Here is a 17,502-nt window from a genome sequence, read left to right on the forward strand (position 1 = left end):
CCCTCAACTATTATCGTTACGTTGGCAGCACAGTCAAGAAAGAGTTGTGAAAACTCAAAATAATTCATGCAACTAGTTCACTCGTTATTTTAAATTGAGCACTTTTTACGGTGGGTGAGTGCCACAGGGCAGTAGTCGCTTAGACTAGACACTGCAGACCTTTTAGGTACAAGGAGGATGGGGTCTGTCTTGAAGCAGGTGGGAACACTCTCCTGTGACAGCGATATGTTAAAAATGTCAGTGATGACATCAGCTAGCTAGTTGGCACATGTTCTACACGGCCAGGGATGTCATCAGGCCCAGCAGCTCTTTACTCATATTCACTCTCATCAGGGGTTTACGCACATCCGCTGTTGATATATTGTGGGGTGTGGATATGTTGGATCTTAGGTAAAACAGAATTGAGGTCTGTTTCATGAAAATCACCAGCTTCAATCAAAATACCATTTAGTATTAGCAACAAATCATTATTAGCTACAGTTTGGGTAACCTGACTTATAGGTTACTACGACATGCATGTGAATGATGCTCCATACCTGCTGTGTCACTGTGATGAACAATTTTCAGCAAGTAATTGGTATTCCTTTTCCACTTATTTCTCATGATATATTTCTTGTTTGCTCTAATGTCCCAGTATGTCACTGATAATGTTACTTTGGCAAATCATTAGGTTAACAGGTCAAGTTTTGAAGCAGCAGAGTCAGAGAAAGGGAGAACCCGGCTTCTTTTGATGTCCCATTGTAACCAGCAGTTAAACTAGAAAGGAGTTTGTTAAAAGTGGTATATCAGAATCAGATGTATTGCCAAGCAAGTTTGCACTTGCAAGGAATTTGCCTAGGTGTATAAGGTGCATACAGTAAACACTAAACATATTAAAAAGGGAATAAACAATAAAACAAAGTACTGCTACAGTCAAAACATAAGTGATGTGCAAAAGTTTTTTTTTTAAATTTATATATATGTATATATGTATATGTATATATATATGTATGTATATATATATATGTGTGTATGTGTATATATATATATATATATGTATATATGTATGTGTATATATATATATATGTATGTATATATGTATATATATATATATATATGTATATGTGTGTATATATATGTGTATATATATATATATGTATGTATATATATATATGTGTATATATATGTGTATATATATGTATATATATATGTATATATATATATGTATATATATATGTGTATATATATGTATATATGTGTGTATATGTATGTATATATATGTGTGTATGTGTGTGTATATATATATATATATGTATGTATGTATGTGTATGTATGTATGTATGTATATGTATGTATATATATGTATGTATATGTATGTATATATATGTATGTATGTATGTATGTATGTACATGTACATGTACAATTGTACATCTTCAACAAACAAAGAACATGCTTGACGCTGTGAGTCATCATGACGAGCTTATGCTCGACCAATAAATGCGCTATATTTGTCTGTTTGGAACCAATAAGAATGATCGGTGGGCGGGAGTTGTATTTATGTAAAAGGCGGGGTTACTAACAGACCTCAAGGATTCTTGTGTTGACCAACTTCCCATTCTTTTTTTTTTTTTTTACCCACATGCTGGAGGAGAGCACACGGAACGGTAAGTCAAGATGCACACAGCCTCGTGTCTCACCAGAAAGTGTCTCTCAATGTGATGTTATGTAAATGTATCACCTATTTATGACAAGTTCTAACGTTAACTTTTACCACGATAGGGTTGCTGTGTTAGTTAGCCACATACGGCTGTAAGCGTTAACTTAGCTAGTGCATTATAAAGCTAATGCTAATACCCTTATGTGACTTTTGTGCACGTAGCATGAGGTTGGTTTCAAATGCATTTCGGCGCGATATAGCTAGACAACATGATGTTAGCTAGTACAGTTAGCCTAACTAACGTTAGCTAGCACGTTAGCCCATGCATGGCTGATAATCTCGAGCTCATGTTATGGGGTGGTGATGTGTGGATAACCGGAAAGTGTGCGTCACAGCCCGCCTTTCTGAGACCGCTAATGGCTAGACCGTTAACTGAACTAAAGTCAACAGGTTCAGATCACTAAAGTGTATTAGTGTCATTTCTTTATCCATTCATCCTTTTAAACAAAAATAATCTCGAAAACAGTCGTTTCCAAGGTAACAGATTCTAGTGTATAGGCAAACCCATAGAAATAAAATGGATTATTTCTATGGGCAAACCACTAAAGGAGTCTTCAGTGCAGTTAAACCTTGAGTCAGGGTGTTTCAGAGGTATTAAAATGTGTAATAATGTCAGTGCTACTTATCATCAGACAATGACACACAATGGGAAAAGAAAATAGTTCCGTCTAGAACTAAACAAGACAACTACTGACTCTGACCTCACAAAGCAAAGCTTGCACACTGCTCCAACAAATACCAACAAACTCAAACATTCTAAAGTTGGCAGTTGTTGGCAATTGTCAGTTGGTAGTCTTTAGAATGTTCATTAAACCAACTGCCAGTCCACACTGCCCAGACAGTATCAGACAAGACTGACTTTTGTCACCTAGTCCTACCTTTTTTTATTTGAATTTTGGTTTATTAAAACATGGATAAAGTGGAGACCTTGTTGAATGTGGCCAAAGTAGTTATGGTCTACCTGGCCTGTAAAGCTGCTAGCCGTGTACAGGAGAGACGAGCCAGGAGGAGACTGGTGTAAACCTTGGATATTGGACATGCAAAACAAGGTGTCTAACTTGTGACGAGAACTTCGCTCAGAAGATACTCCAGCTTTTGCGAATTTTGCCCGTTTTGCTCCTCAAGCTTTTGAGGAATTACTCACTATGGTCACTCCACTAATTGCCAGAAAAAACACCCATTTAGACAGCATTTCGAGCCGTTAGAATGTTGTCAGTTGTTGGAAAATGGGCTACATTGGTCCAACATTCTCCAACCCCACCAGACCAGACTGGACATGTCAAACTCTAACAACTCCATCCAACAAATGCCAACAAACACAGACGGCCGGCCCACACAGACCCAACTGTTGGTGTTTGTTGGAGCAGTGTGCAAGCTCTTTTTTTAAAGGAACACGCCGACTTATTGGGACTTTAGCTTATTCACCGTAACCCCCAGAGTTAGATAAGTCCGTACATACCCTTCTCATCTCTGTGCGTGTTGTAACTGTCTGACGCACCCACCGCTAGCCTAGCTTAGCACAGATCCTGGAGGTAACCGGCTCCATCTAGCCTACTGCTCCGAATAAGTGACAAAATAACGCCAACATGTTCCTATTTACATGTTGTGATTTGTATAGTCACAGCGTGTACAAATAACAAGGTCACATGAGACACAGCCATCTTCTAACAGTATACAAACTGGGAACTATATTCTCAGAAAGGTGAAGCACTGCTATTTCTGCTACTTGGGCGGAGTGATTTGCTCGCAGCACCTGAAGCCCCGTGGTGAGGAGCAGAGAGTTCGCCTGGAGTTCACTCAGGTGCTGTGAGCAAATCACTCCACCCAAGTAGCAGAAGTAGCAGTGCTTCACCTTTCTGAGAATATAGTTCCCAGTTTGTATACGGTTAGAAGATGGCTGTGTCTCATGTGACCTTTTTATTTGTACACCCTGTGACTATACAAATCACAACATGTAAATAGGAACATGTTGGCGTTATTTTGTCACTTATTGGGAGCAGTAGGCTAGATGGAGCCGGTTACCTCCAGGATCTGGGCTAAGCTAGGCTAGCGGTGGGTGCGTCAGACAGAGTTACAACACGCACAGAGATGAGAAGGGTATGTATGGACTTATCTAACTCTGGGGGTTACGGTGAATAAGCTAAAGTCCCAATAAGTCAGCATGTTCCTTTTAAATCAACTAACATTTTACTATAGTAGTGCTTGTCATACTTTGTGTCACTTGGTTACTGCTGCCCATCTGACTAAAGTTAATTTACTTACAGAGGCTGTAAGAACATTATAAAACATATGTGAAATATGAGGAGAGAAATTGCAGCTGTGGTATTCCTCCTGAAGAGGCTTTTGAAAACGGGGGAGAAGTTGGAATCGCACAAGATCGATCTGTTTGTTGAGAGGTTGGCTGTTGCACTGCAGGAGAAGTTCAAGGGGCACTGGTACCCTGAAAACCCCATCAAAGGAGAAGCATACAGGTGCTGCTCTCTGTCCTTTTCCCATTTGTATTAGCCACTATTGCTATGCAACACAACTTTTTACGACTGTTTCCAATCCGTTTTGTGTGCTCTGCAGGTGCATCCGAGTGAACAGGTCCCAAAGGCAGGATCCTGAGCTCCTTCGGGCCTGCCGAGAGAGCGGGATTCAGTACAGTGAACTGGAACTGCCCCCTGAACTCACATTGTGGGTGGACCCTGGGTCGGTCTGTTGCAGGTGAGACTTTGAGTGAATTTGCTGTGGATAGTGGAAACATTTCAGAAGTTCTTAGTTCAACAAAAACGACAATGGTTTTGGCATTCAAAACTGGAGCACTTTAATAGTTTAAAAGTTTGAAGGACTCATTTGAAGTGTGGAGGTAGAAAGCTAAGAAAAGCAAACCGGTATATTGTTGTTAGAATAATTGTTCAAATTTGAATAAATAAAAATTCAAATAAATGAATAATGCCCAGAACATCGCCTCGGATTAGGGTGACACCAAGACCTGGGTCTTGGGTGCAGCTGTGGCTATGGACCTGCTACACCCTGCTACGCGCTGCGATTCCCTGCAATGCCCGGCTACGTCCTGCTGCGTCCACCGCGTCCACCCATGCTCTGCTGTGCCACGCTACATCCCGTACCGTCATAACCCCAACCGTCAGACACCGCCCACCAAGAGTCTGGGTCTGCCGAGGTTTCTTCCTAAAAGGGAGTTTTTCCTCGCCACTGTCGCAATAGCCACTGCTAATGCTTGCTCTTGGGGGAACTATTAGAATTGTTGGGGCTTTATAGAGTGTGGTCTAGACCTACTCTATCTGTAAAGTGTCTCGAGATAACTCTTGTTATGATTTGATACTATAAATAAAATTGAATTGAATAGGATCTGCTAAGGGTGTCACAATTTCGATTTTTAAATTGAAATTAAGTCACAATCTCGAATTTTGAATTAAAAAATGGAATCATCGATGCTGCCACGCCCCCATGTCACATCCGGTCGGCTTGCCAAGCAGAAAAAAACCTTCTCGAGGTAGTCCATTTCCTGATTGATTCTACGACCACTCCAGTGGAGGTGCTAATGAGCTAGATTACTACACACACAGTAGCAGAAGAAGACCAGCTACACACAACGGAGCATTCACCGATCACACTTAGCTTGAGAGAAGCGCCGGCGCGAATGAGGTAAAAAAACAGGAGTGAGTCAGTTTATTCTCCCGGTTCAGTGACACTACTCGGGTTAATTAACGGCTCTTCGGTCAGTTCGTCAGCACTAGTGTTAAAGTGCTGCGAGTCAGTCAACCTCCTAACTTAGCTACAGCCAGTCAAAAGGTAGCATGGCAACTGCAGATGCTGGAGACCCATCGACAGAACTTGAACCCCCTCTAGCTGAAGTCGCCGGTGTGGAAGTATTTTGGATTTCCAGTGAGTTAGGAAAAAAAAAAAAAGCCAGTTTGCAAGCTGTGCTATGTGCGTGTACCATATTCTTCCACTGGCAGCACGACTAATATGGCGGTTAATCTGTGTGGTATATGTTACTGTTCAGAAATAGTTTAAGACACTTAATTGTTCAGAGAAGACTATGGATGTGGCTGTTTTATTGTTTTTTGTTTGTTTTGTTGTGAACTTGAATGTCATCTTCTGTGAAGAAGACTGCAGTTACAAAAGAGAAACTAGATGGCAGGTTATAGATATAAGTTATTGTTACATTATGTTAATAAATGTTTTAAATTTGACAATGTAGTGTGGTACATTGCGAACAAAGGTCAGATATTATATTGCATAAAAGTCTAGTCTAAAAACAGCATAGCAACCTGTGCTTTAAAAAAAAAATCAAGAATCGAACCGTGACCTTAGAATCAAAAATGTAACCGAATCGAGGATTTGGAGAACCGTGACACCCCTACTATCTGCAGCCATTGATGTCCATTTAGGACAGGGGTGCCCAACCTTTTTTGACCCAAGATCTACTTTTCAAGTAGCCAACCTCCCGAGATCTACCAGTCCAGTGGCAACTTCGCAAACCCACACACATCGTTTCCAGCCTGTAGTAACTAACCTCAACACTTTTTCTTGTTGTCACACAACTACTAGACATCACAACACAAACCCTTCCTCTCTCAAACACACACACACACACACACACACACACACACACACACACACAAATTCCTCTCACACAGTTGCCAGTTTGCATAGTGCGCTGTAGCACAAACCCGCTCTCTCTGCTCCTTTGGCGGCAATGTCACCAACATCAATACTTGCACCAAATGGATAACACATATTGCTGGCTACAGGCTCAATGGATGCAAAGTCAGTAAAACGCCTCTCAAACTCTGATGAGATGCTCTGAACATGCTCCTCATAACGTGCGCTGTCAAGCTGTGTCACACCTTTACCTTGACGTTGTAGTTCTGCGTGCATGTGAGGGAAGTTGCGCAGGTTACCACTCTGCAGCCTGCTTGACATCAGCTGTAGCTTGCTTTTAAACCTGTTCACTGAACTCATCATGTTGACTACATCTTTACCCTTACCCTGCAGCTCTAAATTCAATTCATTGAGCTCGCCAGTGAGATCAGTGAGGAAAGATAAATCTAAAAGCCACTGGTGGTCCTCTAGCTTTGTATGGTAAGCCACATGTTTTGAAAGCTTCAGGAAGTCCTTGATTTCAGGCAATAGCTCCGTGAATCTGGCCAAAAATGTACCTCTGCTTAACCACCTAACATCCGTGTGAAGCAGTAGGTCTGTGTGCTCAGCATCATTCTCCTCCAAGTGAGCACGGAAAAGCCTTCTCTGCAGACTCCTCGCGTGAACTGAACACACAATCTTCATCGCAATATCCATCACTTCTTTCATATTTAAAATCTTTCCACAACGCTTGGTGGTGAATTATACAATGATAATTCAGGATATCCGGGAAAGATTCACTTTCTTTGCACAGTGCAATGAACCCACTGGTGCGGCCCATCATGGCAGGCGCCCCATCAGTTGTGATGGAGATCAGCTTGAAGAGCGACAGTTTTGTCTCGCTAACAAATCCCATGAAAGCATTAAAAATATCCTCACCTCTGGTGTGTCCTTTCAATGGCAAAATTGTGAGTAGCTCTTCCGTGGCGCTCATGTCTTCAAAAACCATCCTGATGAAAACACACAATTGTGCCACATCCACCATATCAGTCGACTCGTCAAATTGGAGGGAAAAGCACTCATACGCGTCAATATCCTTCCTCAGTTGCTCCTCCACATCCACAGCCATTCTCTCACATCGCCTTGTAGTAGTATTGCGGGAGAGTTGCACTTCTTTAATGGCCTTCACAATCTCGGTTTTATTTTTAAAGTCGTCAAAAAGGCTATCCGCTGCCTCGAGAAAGGCTTCCTTCACCATATCGCCGTCATTGAATGGCTTCTTGTGTTTAGCAAGGACATGACTGACGCGATAGGAAGCAATAGTTGCGGCCTTACCCTGGGTCTTCGGTTTGGTGAAGACTGACTGCCGTGCTGCAAGCTGTGCTTTCAAATCCCGCACTTTTGTGGCGCGTAAAGGCGTTTTTGCAGGGAAAGCCCTCTCGTAGCTCCCGTGTACTGTTTTAAAATGCCGCTCCAGATTCCCTTTCTTTGCCAACGCCACCGTTGCATTGCAGCTCAAACAAACAGGCTTTGAATGAGAATAAACAAAAAAATAATCTTCCTCCCATTCAGGGTGAAAATGGTAGGTCTTGGCTCGTTTCCCCTCAGCCATGTTAACATTTAGGAGTGTGTAAGCGCTCTGTTCGCTAGCTTCTAGCTAGCTACTGTTGACAGCTGTCAACTTCCTGTCATGCATGTCACGCGCGACCGTACGTTAAACGTGACCTACTTTTTTTCTTTTTCTCTTTTTTTAATACTTTTTTGTGGACGTGTTTAAGAGACTGATAGGGTGCGCAGACAAGGACTCATGATAGACTGTAGTGTACATTTAATACAAAATATACACCCCTCGCGGTCGACTTGGGATCAGTCCGCGGTCTACCAGTAGAACGCGATCGACTGGTTGGGCACTCCTGATTTAGGACATGTCCATTGTCAGGTATTAATGGATGCAGCAAGACGTGAACCGTCCGACACGCAGCGAATGAATTTTAATTAGAGGTCGACCGATAGTGGATTTTACCGATAGCTAGGTTGGGCCGTATTTGCTGATAACTGATTAATCGACCGATAGTATTTATAACTTATACAGTTGACAAAATACATACATTGTTTCAAAAAAAGTCCAGACGCTTTTGCCAATAATCAAAATAATGTCATATTTATTGATATTACACCCACAGCAATGCTACACAAGTATGTGTGTTGTCTAAAACAGTTCTCCTACATATTTGGAGTCATCCAGTGCAAAAAATAAGGACAAACTATTTACATTTCTTCAAAAAAGGCCCAAGTGTATGCCAAATCTCAAAACAGTGACGCCATTCTTCTCTGTAGAACGGTTTAGAACGGTAACAGACGATCTCTGACCTGGAGGGATCTATCTTTCCCACTATACTCTTTGTTCTCGCTTGGATGCCCATATAAGGCGTAATGTGTGACGGACCTGCCTTCCCATTGGTTGAAAACATAAACAAAGGCATCATGGGAGATTCCCTTGTCGGTAGCACCTACTGTCTATGGGTAGCATGGAGTTAGCGGCAGAAATGACCGAAAACGTGATGAATTATGGACATCAAGTGGATAAATCTCAGATGTAACAGTTTGGATTTAATGCTCAACAAGCCCGAAAAAAGGCACAAGTTCCAGGCTGGATAGAAAATCACCTGTAGAGGCTAGAAAGACACCAAAGACACCCCCGTGACAATGCAATGCAAACGATGTTCACTGCTTCAGTAAATATTACGGGCCTTAGATACGACTTGCCACCCTTAGCAACGGGAGATATTTCTAGTCCGCTTGGCTTGTAGAACCCTTCAGCTCAGACAGACAGCTACGAGCCAGAAAGCTAACGTATGCTAGCAAGATTCAAAGTCAATAACATTGTGTACCATTGGCAATCAGTAAATATAATGTGACAGTATGTTTACCAACAAGACAAGCTAGCTATCCAGCCATGTCATTGTCCCCAAAACAATATAATGATTTTCACGAACAAATGATCCACGATGTGTAACGTTACTGTCAGCCGCAGCCTGAAGTGGCGACCTGAACAGCGAACGGGATGTGAGCTAACATTATTCGCTGTGAAACAAAGTCAGTTCAGAGGGGCAGTGTAACTTACTTCCTGCAGCTTGTGTGTTAGTGCCATCCTGTGCGTTCAGAGGACGAGGCACTGAAGGACTACAGTGTTGGAAATAACAGATTCACTTTTTCTTTTAATGTAGCGCATTCATTTAGAACGGTAAACTGTCAGTTTCACCGGAACTCCTTTAGTAGGTGTCCTATAACACTTTTTTATGAACATTCAGAATCGAGTATTCACCCAGACCATGGTATGAGAACAGAATAATCCTCCGCTAATCGCCACATTATATACTTTTGTGTTGCTCCAATCCTGTACTTTTCAGGATCATTTTTGTTGCATAACAAAAATCAAATGTAGTACAAAAAAATATCAACTTAATCTTCTTCCAGCCCAACTATTCAAGTTTTAAACCGATTCCCTTCTACGTGTGTTTACTCTCATAAAACTGTGGATGTGATTTCCCTCTATTACCATTTTTAGGGTCGGAGAGCAAAATCCTTGCTTCTCAGTGGCCAGCTTCTCTAACGCAGAAGAGGAGGACAAGGATGTTGCAAAAGTGACTAGTGCTTTGGAGAGGGTGACATCAGACTACCACTCGGGTTCTTCCTCTGATGAGGAGAGCACGCGCACTTCCCCCTTCACTATCCCCAAAAGCCACTGTGCTTACCAGGTATTGCACAATACATTTTAGAATTCCCTTGACTAAATAACCTATGCAGCTTTGGAGAAGAATGGAAAGTTACTCAATAATATCCAGGTTTTGGTGAACCGCAAAGTAGCTATGCTTTGTTCTGTTTGGTGCCCAGTGGTTTCTATTGTGTTCAGATGAAAGTCTTATCATCTTCAATGTATTTTTTTTTTTCAATAAAAATCAAATGGAGTCAAATGCTTCATAGAGTCAAGGGCTAGGGTTGTTTGTATTGCAGTTGATGGCAGCTTGTATTTATTTGTTTCCTTTTTAAGGCTACGTGGCATCCTAAGAAGATGGTACCAGGGAAAGGTTACATCCATCCACGGCCTCACTACAGCTTCAGGCCTCGCAGCAGAGCGGCACACACTTTAAGGCCTAATCTGTGGGTCGCTCCTGGCTATGGGAGAGGGCGTGGGTACTGGGACACAACACAAGATGTGGCACATTGTTACATTTAGGAATCATGGTGCTTATTGTTCATTAAACCTGAAGACAACTTTAAAATGACTGAATAATGTTGTTTTTTAAACATGAATTTTTTTATAGATTAGTTATTCTTGTTTTTGACAAAAAACTCTTTTTTGCACTTTAGACTATTTGTTATACTTATAAATCACTTGTATTAAATTAGATATTGAAATTGCAATACACATTTTGAAGTACTGTATTTTTACAATGGGAGACGTTCATGTATGCCACCTACTTTGTCCTTTGTGATAAAATGTTTTATTTATTCATAGTGCAGAATTGTCCGATGTATAGACTCAAAATTATGGAGTTTTATTAAACACAATTTTCAAGCACCATGTTGCTTTGTGTATTATTTTGTTGTTTACTAAAGTATGTTGGGGTTAAAGTGCCCATATTATGAAAAAATCACTTTTTCTGGGATTTGGGGTGTTATTTTGTGTCTCTGGTACTTCGACACGCATACAAACTTTGAAAAAAAACATCCATGCTGTTTTGAGTGAGATACAGTTTCTGAATGTGTCCTCCCTTCAGTCTCCAGGTGAGCTGCTCAAAATCTGCACTGCTTTCTACGTCACTAGCCGAGACGAGGGGCCTAGGGGGCTAACCATTAGCATGCTAGCTCATTCTCAATGGCAAAACACTGCTACAACACACAAATTCACCCTAATCTACAAAATAAATTGTATAGAACTGCTTACATGTCCCTGTTCTGCAGGTATTCCACGCAAAGTTGGAAGTGCGCCCTAGTTTAGAAGAAGTCTCCCGGCTAATCCTGCCTTGTACAGGCTGAAGTTGGAGCTAGCTCATGTAATCCTTACCTAGCTACTGCGCATGTGCGACCGACAACAGAGATGTTACAGAAGTTAAGAGGTCTCACTCTGTAGCTAAAACAGAGACCTGACAGTGTGTGAAAAGAGGAGCTGCAGCAATGTGCAGTAGAACAAAAATATGGTGTTTTTTGAAAATTAAACCATGTAAACCTATTCTGGTACAACATCAAAATACAATTATGAACCTGAAAATGAGCATAATATGGCCACTTTAAAGTGTAACATTGGGTGGGGTTTTAGTTTTTTCGGTTTTTCTTTTGGCATTTGCTAGCTGACACGAGACATAAGTATAACATGAGACGAAGGGAATCAAACCAGGTACGTTGTGGTTCTAGGGTGTGTTTAGTGGTAATGTTTACTGTAGCTCAGAGGGTCAATTCACCCAAACCATTTTATAAGCAAAATCTAAAACTGCTTTGATCAGCAGATCAGAATTGTATCGCACCTGTTTGTGTTGTGGCAGAGATCTTATCAAATAAAATAAACTATCTTCATGGTTTGATATCACCAGTACCACCAATACTTTCTGTCTGTGGTATTGAAGCTATAATGTTTTTTTCATCTATAAATAGGCCCTCTTGAGAGATTCAGTGTTAAGTTTAAGGTACAATGGATGCCTAACGGCTAAGACAGTTCCTTCAAAGGATTGGTCAACTACAATGTATAAAGGTGTTTTATCATCCATGGTGTTGTGAAATATTATTTATTGGAACAAATTGGAGGGGAGCTAACAGATGGGCTATGTTTGAATGACAGTATGTGTAGTGTTTGTCTGGGAAACAGCCCTCTAAGGTGTTAGCTTCCCGGGATTAGTTTAAATCCACAACAAGCATCACTACAATGGATTATGTGTGAGCTGGATTTATATGGTCTACAGTTTTAAAAATATAGCTTGATAAATATGTTTTCCATTGATTTTCAAGACCAATATATTATTTAATAAATTAAAAGTGCATAGGCCGTGGCCAAGTTGGATTAGTGGGTAGAGCAGGCGCACGTATACTGAGAGGTTTATGCCTCGATGCAGAGGTCCAGGGTTCGAATCCGACCTGTGATGATTTCCTGCATGTCTTCCCCCTCTCTCTCTCTCTCCCCTTTCCCACCTAGCTGTCTTGTCAAAAATGAAAGGCGGAAAAGCCCAAAAAATAATCTTGAGGAAAAAAAAGGTGCATAGGCCTACATAGAAAATGATTATCCATTTCTACTCATATTTTTTAAACACAAGTTGTAAAACAATCTCTAAAAATGATTTACAATTGAACCTGGTCCTCCCAAGTTGCTTAATCGTCATGTATGCTGTGTGTTGTCTTATATACCAGTGTCAAAGACAAATTTCCATTTTATGCAGAACTAATGGACAGTAACATAATGTGACTCTGAACTGTTTTGAAATATAGCATCATCTCTTACCTCGTGCTCTTGAAAAAAGAACACAAAATAAGCCTTAGTTAGATGCTTCAGTCTTTGCAGAACTACTCTCAAGTTGCTCAGGTCATGACAGTTTGGGAAATAGGTGAGAAACATACTTACCTTTTTGCTGTTGTCCTGCAGTTTTTAGGGTGGGAGGGAAAACCACCCAGAAAGTTATACAGTGGCCCTCATATGAGACGGACGAGAAAGTAGTATTTGGGTGGAATAAACCTTTAAAACTCTAAGTATTTGTGCAGAAAGTAGAATTTGGGTGAAAAATAAACTTTAAAACTATAAGTACTTGGACAAAATTATTATTTGTGTGAAATAAACCTTTAAAACTCTAGGAATTTGGACAATAGACGTTACAGATGTCTAAAAACAAGGACTAGTAGATTTAGAAATGGCTTCTTTCCCAAAGCAATAACAGTCTTAAATGAAGCTAAACTTTTTTAATGATGCAGTTTGTTAGTTACTCAGCACTTCACTATTATTCACTAATATTCTATCCACATTAGAATATTTATTATCCACTTAGTGTGAGAGTGGGCAAGTTGTGTTTTATGTTATGGTTAGGATGTGCTTACAGGAAAGATGAGTGTTTGCTATGAATGATGGGTGAGATGTATTCGGTGTGTGTGTGTGTGTGTGTGTGTGTGTGTGTGTGTGTGTGTGTTTGCAATGAATGTTGTGAGATGAGTTTATATATATATATAAATATATATATATATATATATATATATATATATATATATATATATATATATATATATATATATATATATATATATATATGTATGTGGTTAAATTGGGCCGGGGCTCATAAGCCTGCTCGTTTGTGTCCGGATGTGCCTGCTTGCAGTCAGTTGCCTACTGGAAATACGTCACATACAATTTGATGAAAATGATGCTTTTGAAAACATGATATTTCTGACAATAAATGAAAGATTTTTGAAATGGCATGTCTATTTTGTCTCGACGGAAATGAGATGAGAACAATCGGAACAATACAATACAATACAATGTGTAATCTAGTGATGACTGATTAATAGTAATGTAAATGCTAAATGCCCTAATACCTGTTGATACTACAACAATGCAAAGTATAGGCTCTTAACCTTGCAGTTTTGCACCTATCATGTAAGACTCGATTTCTCCATTTCTTTGCACAAAACTCTCCAGAAAGTGCCATTTAATGGTTTATTTTTCAAAAAAACTTTGTGGGGGGGCATACATCCGGACCCCCCCCTAGGGAGAGCCCCCCCCCATAACAAATCCCAATTTAACCCCTGTATGATGTACAATGATAAATCATCATTGTATGATGCACCTTACTAGAGTGGCTCTACAGTTTCATTGTACTTAAATGCAGTGACAATAAACGTCATTCATTCATTCAAAGGTAGTATTTGGGTGGAATAAACCATTAAAACTATGTGTACTTGGACAGAATAGTATTTGGGTGAAATGAATATTTAAAACTATAAGTACACTGACAGAAAGTAGAATTTGGTCTTAGAAATGCGGTCCTGATATTGCAGTCTCCGGTACCGCAGGAACATACTATTGGACGAGAGACGCACATAGGCACCACGAATCCTGGGAAGCTCCTTGTTCATACCGGCAGAGGGCAACACTGGATCTGGTTAGGGAAAACCCGCCAGTCACGTGATACCCTGCGGCGCGCTCCGCTGTGCACCTGCAGAGAGAAGAGGAGAAGGAGGAGTGGAGTTTGGATGCCTCGGTCGAGCTGGACTGCCGCTTTTCACTCGAACTCAGCATAAGTTCTCCAACCAAGTTTTACTGAAGAAGTCGTGGAATAGCTGGGACAGGAATGGAGCTTTCGTCAGGCCGGTTTTGCTGTGTACTGTTGAGCCTCCTTGCAGGTAAGTTTTCTGACATCAACAGTCGGTGAGCTACTTTGATTCTAAAACGAAATACAGTCTGTGGTCAAGCCGTGCGGCGTTACAGTAACGTTAACTGCTGGCGTTAACACGGAAACTTGCCTGCTTCGATGAGTTAAAAATGCTGAAAACTTTAGGTTACGTTGTAATACCTCAAGTTAGTATGGTTACCATTTAACTGGCTCAGCGGTTAACCTAACCACATCTGAATCCACTTAACAGTTAAAAGAATGTGCTCCCAGTAGTAACTCTGACCCAAGGTCAGTTTAGTTAGCTTGCACACCAGAACAAGCGTCCGTTTAACTACATCTACTTCAAGTTATTTGTAAACGTCAACAGATAATTAAAGTTTTCTAACGCTTTGTTATCTGGCCTACACATTTTATCTCAATATCCAATAAAGTGATAGTGGTTTGGTTTACATTTTTATCAGGTAAACCCTCGACTACTAGCTAGCTAGTTGGCTGTTTTGAGGTTATTTTTTTATTTTTATTTGGAATGAATATTTATTTAAATTTAAAGCATTGTGTTTAAGGTTTCCACAGAAATTAGGTGGAAGATAATTTTTATGGCTGTTTCTCGATGCCCAAACTGTGGATGTATATAGCCTATTTCCCTCTGGTGTTTCCGTGTGATATCTTTTGCTTTGTCGTGGTGGTTTAACACAATAGCTTGATCCGCTCTTAAACCTGTAGCTACGGGACTTCAAAGTGCGGCCTTCTTGTCTGCCATCTGCCAGCAGTGCTGAACCCCCCCTTCCCCAGTCCGAAATCCTAGGTTATCACATGTAACTTTAACCACATGTTTGCTCCTGTTGACAGCTTTGTGTATGTTGGTGTCATTGAACCTACTTATTGAAACCTTTCGATGTAAAAGACCCTCGTTTGAGGAAAGTTAGGTCCTTACCTAAAGGTCTTTGTTGTTTTGTTACTGTAGGTGGCTAGATAACAGTGGGGGGCTGTGGAACCTTTGATCAAAGTGGTTACCTTTTAAACCTTCCTTGCTTGTGCTAACTTATAGTCAGTGAATTAAGGGTGAAACTGAGATGTCCTTAATTTGGCTGGGAATCCCTGTTAAGGACATTAAGCCAAGTGATACATTTTAAGTCTAGTGTGGGTATCACTAATTTACTTTTTTGCATATTTTTCATTCAAAGCATCACTCGAAGTATTAGTCCGTAATAATGCAGTTGACATTCTCTTAATGAGAATTGGAATTCAAAGTAAAAACTTGGTGGTTTGCCCTGTTAGTGTGTCATCAGGGAAATACATGTTGAAAATATTGCCAAGTTATGTATTGATCAAAACTATATGATAATAATTTAATAGTTATGCATCTTAAATGTATATGAGTATTTATTTATTTATTTATTTACCATAGTTGTTTTGTAAATTGTAGCAAATGCATGACTCGATTGTATGCCTATGGGTGCGTCGTCTTTGGAATTTGTACTGAAACTAGCAGATCACTCCTCCCACTCCAAACAATAATGCGAAACATTTCCTCTAATTCGAAAGGATCCTCTGTTGGCTTCAATCAGCGACATACCATGGCAGTTATTGAAATGTTTTGAGATTTTGATGGGAAGCCACAGAGCCATGGTCAGGGCAATGACATTCCAGTCTGCTGATTGGTGAGAAACCGTTAGATAAAGAAGTGTTTTTGTTTAGGATCATCCAGCACATCTCTCTTACTCTATGTAAAAGCTGGGGCATTGAGTCTAATATAAGGTTTGTGTATAGTTTGTTGTTTAGCCTTCTTTTGTCTCATGATTTACATTGTTTTGTACACTGATTTGGGCTCATTACCATCTTAATGGCATCATGGCCTCGTCATTTGGCCGCTGTTCCACTTCAGCGGACAAGAACAGTATCTGCCAGATTCGTGGCATTCTTTTAACGTGGCTTAGTAATACACAATAATATGCTATCCTCTCTCAAATGGCAAAATAACAAATAGGGTCTTTCTGCTCCATTTTCTTTGCTCTATTTGCCCACGAGGCACCACGTGGAATATACAATGTTGACAAAAGAAATACAATTGTAAGAAGAATCCTTGAAAGTGATTCAAAGTGAAGTCAGTGTTGAGCATTTAGAATCTGTAAAAGTGCAGACAGACTTCATCCAGCCTTCACACTTGATGCAAGGAAAAGGAAAATACTAATTTGAGGGGGTCCCCCCCTTTTTTTATTAATTCTTTGAGGCAATGCTTTTTTAAATGACAATGTTATCAGAGACCAACTGCTGTGGGGTTGGCTGTTACTCTGAACAATTACACCAGATGCTTCTACACACACCAACACACTACACCATGCAGTCTGACAGACTGACACACAGCAGTAGTTCTGCTTCTCACATTTTCAACGTATTTCAAGTTTATTTGACTGAAAAGAGTCCACCACCCCAGTTTTTAAAAGAAGGCAACGTGCTCACTGCTCTAGCGACCCTGGTGCCAACTAATCTGTTTCTTACATCTATCGTCAAAGAGCTTGTCCAAGAAACGTGTTTGTCGACCATTAGACACTGGTTAGCCTTGCATGGCATGTCTGTCCACTTCTTCCCTTTTATTAATAGACACCTCTTGACTTGTCCGTACTCTATACGAGTCCTCACATAGGACCTGAACATCAACCATCATTGAGCAGGTCATTTTCCCTGCTAAAGTGCTGCAGGACCTGTCCTGGTGCCCCATCCACTCCTGGCTGTTTGGGTCACTGACCTAGTATAAACAGAAACCTAGTGAACCTGTGAGCAGGCACAGAACACAGTTACCTGATAAGCCTACAATCAAAGGCCCTGGCCAGGAACTGGTTGCTTGGTTA

The 17,502-nt window shown here is 40.6% G+C and overlaps 2 protein-coding genes across 4 annotated transcripts in view; both read left to right on the top strand.

Annotated features, from left to right (window-relative positions):
- Nucleotides 1-1,523: 1,523 nt before the first annotated feature.
- btg3 (B-cell translocation gene 3) lies at nucleotides 1,524-10,872 on the top strand. 3 transcript variants are annotated; one of them, XM_031311069.2, is made up of 5 exons: nucleotides 1,524-1,644; nucleotides 3,962-4,168; nucleotides 4,266-4,403; nucleotides 9,856-10,045; nucleotides 10,339-10,872. In XM_031311069.2, exons 2-5 carry the CDS (start codon nucleotides 3,996-3,998, stop codon nucleotides 10,522-10,524), a joined length of 687 nt encoding a protein of 228 aa, XP_031166929.1. In that variant the 5' UTR covers nucleotides 1,524-1,644; nucleotides 3,962-3,995; the 3' UTR covers nucleotides 10,525-10,872. The 3 variants fall into 3 exon arrangements, with proteins under 3 accessions (XP_031166929.1, XP_035846851.1, XP_035846852.1); XM_035990958.1 differs by having other exon boundaries at nucleotides 1,557-1,656; nucleotides 3,964-4,168; XM_035990959.1 differs by lacking the exon at nucleotides 1,524-1,644 and adding an exon at nucleotides 3,774-3,794.
- A 3,570-nt stretch (nucleotides 10,873-14,442) lies between these two features.
- The window catches only part of cxadr (CXADR Ig-like cell adhesion molecule), a 41,440-nt gene continuing 38,380 nt past the window's right edge, over nucleotides 14,443-17,502 (top strand). The window contains exon 1 of the mRNA XM_031310913.2: nucleotides 14,443-14,663. Coding sequence (XP_031166773.1) covers nucleotides 14,612-14,663 — 52 coding nt within the window. The 5' untranslated portion in view covers nucleotides 14,443-14,611. The remainder of the gene's footprint in view (nucleotides 14,664-17,502) is intronic.

The sequence above is a fragment of the Sander lucioperca genome, chromosome 13 (genome assembly GCF_008315115.2).
Source record: "Sander lucioperca isolate FBNREF2018 chromosome 13, SLUC_FBN_1.2, whole genome shotgun sequence".
NCBI lineage: Eukaryota > Metazoa > Chordata > Actinopteri > Perciformes > Percidae > Sander > Sander lucioperca.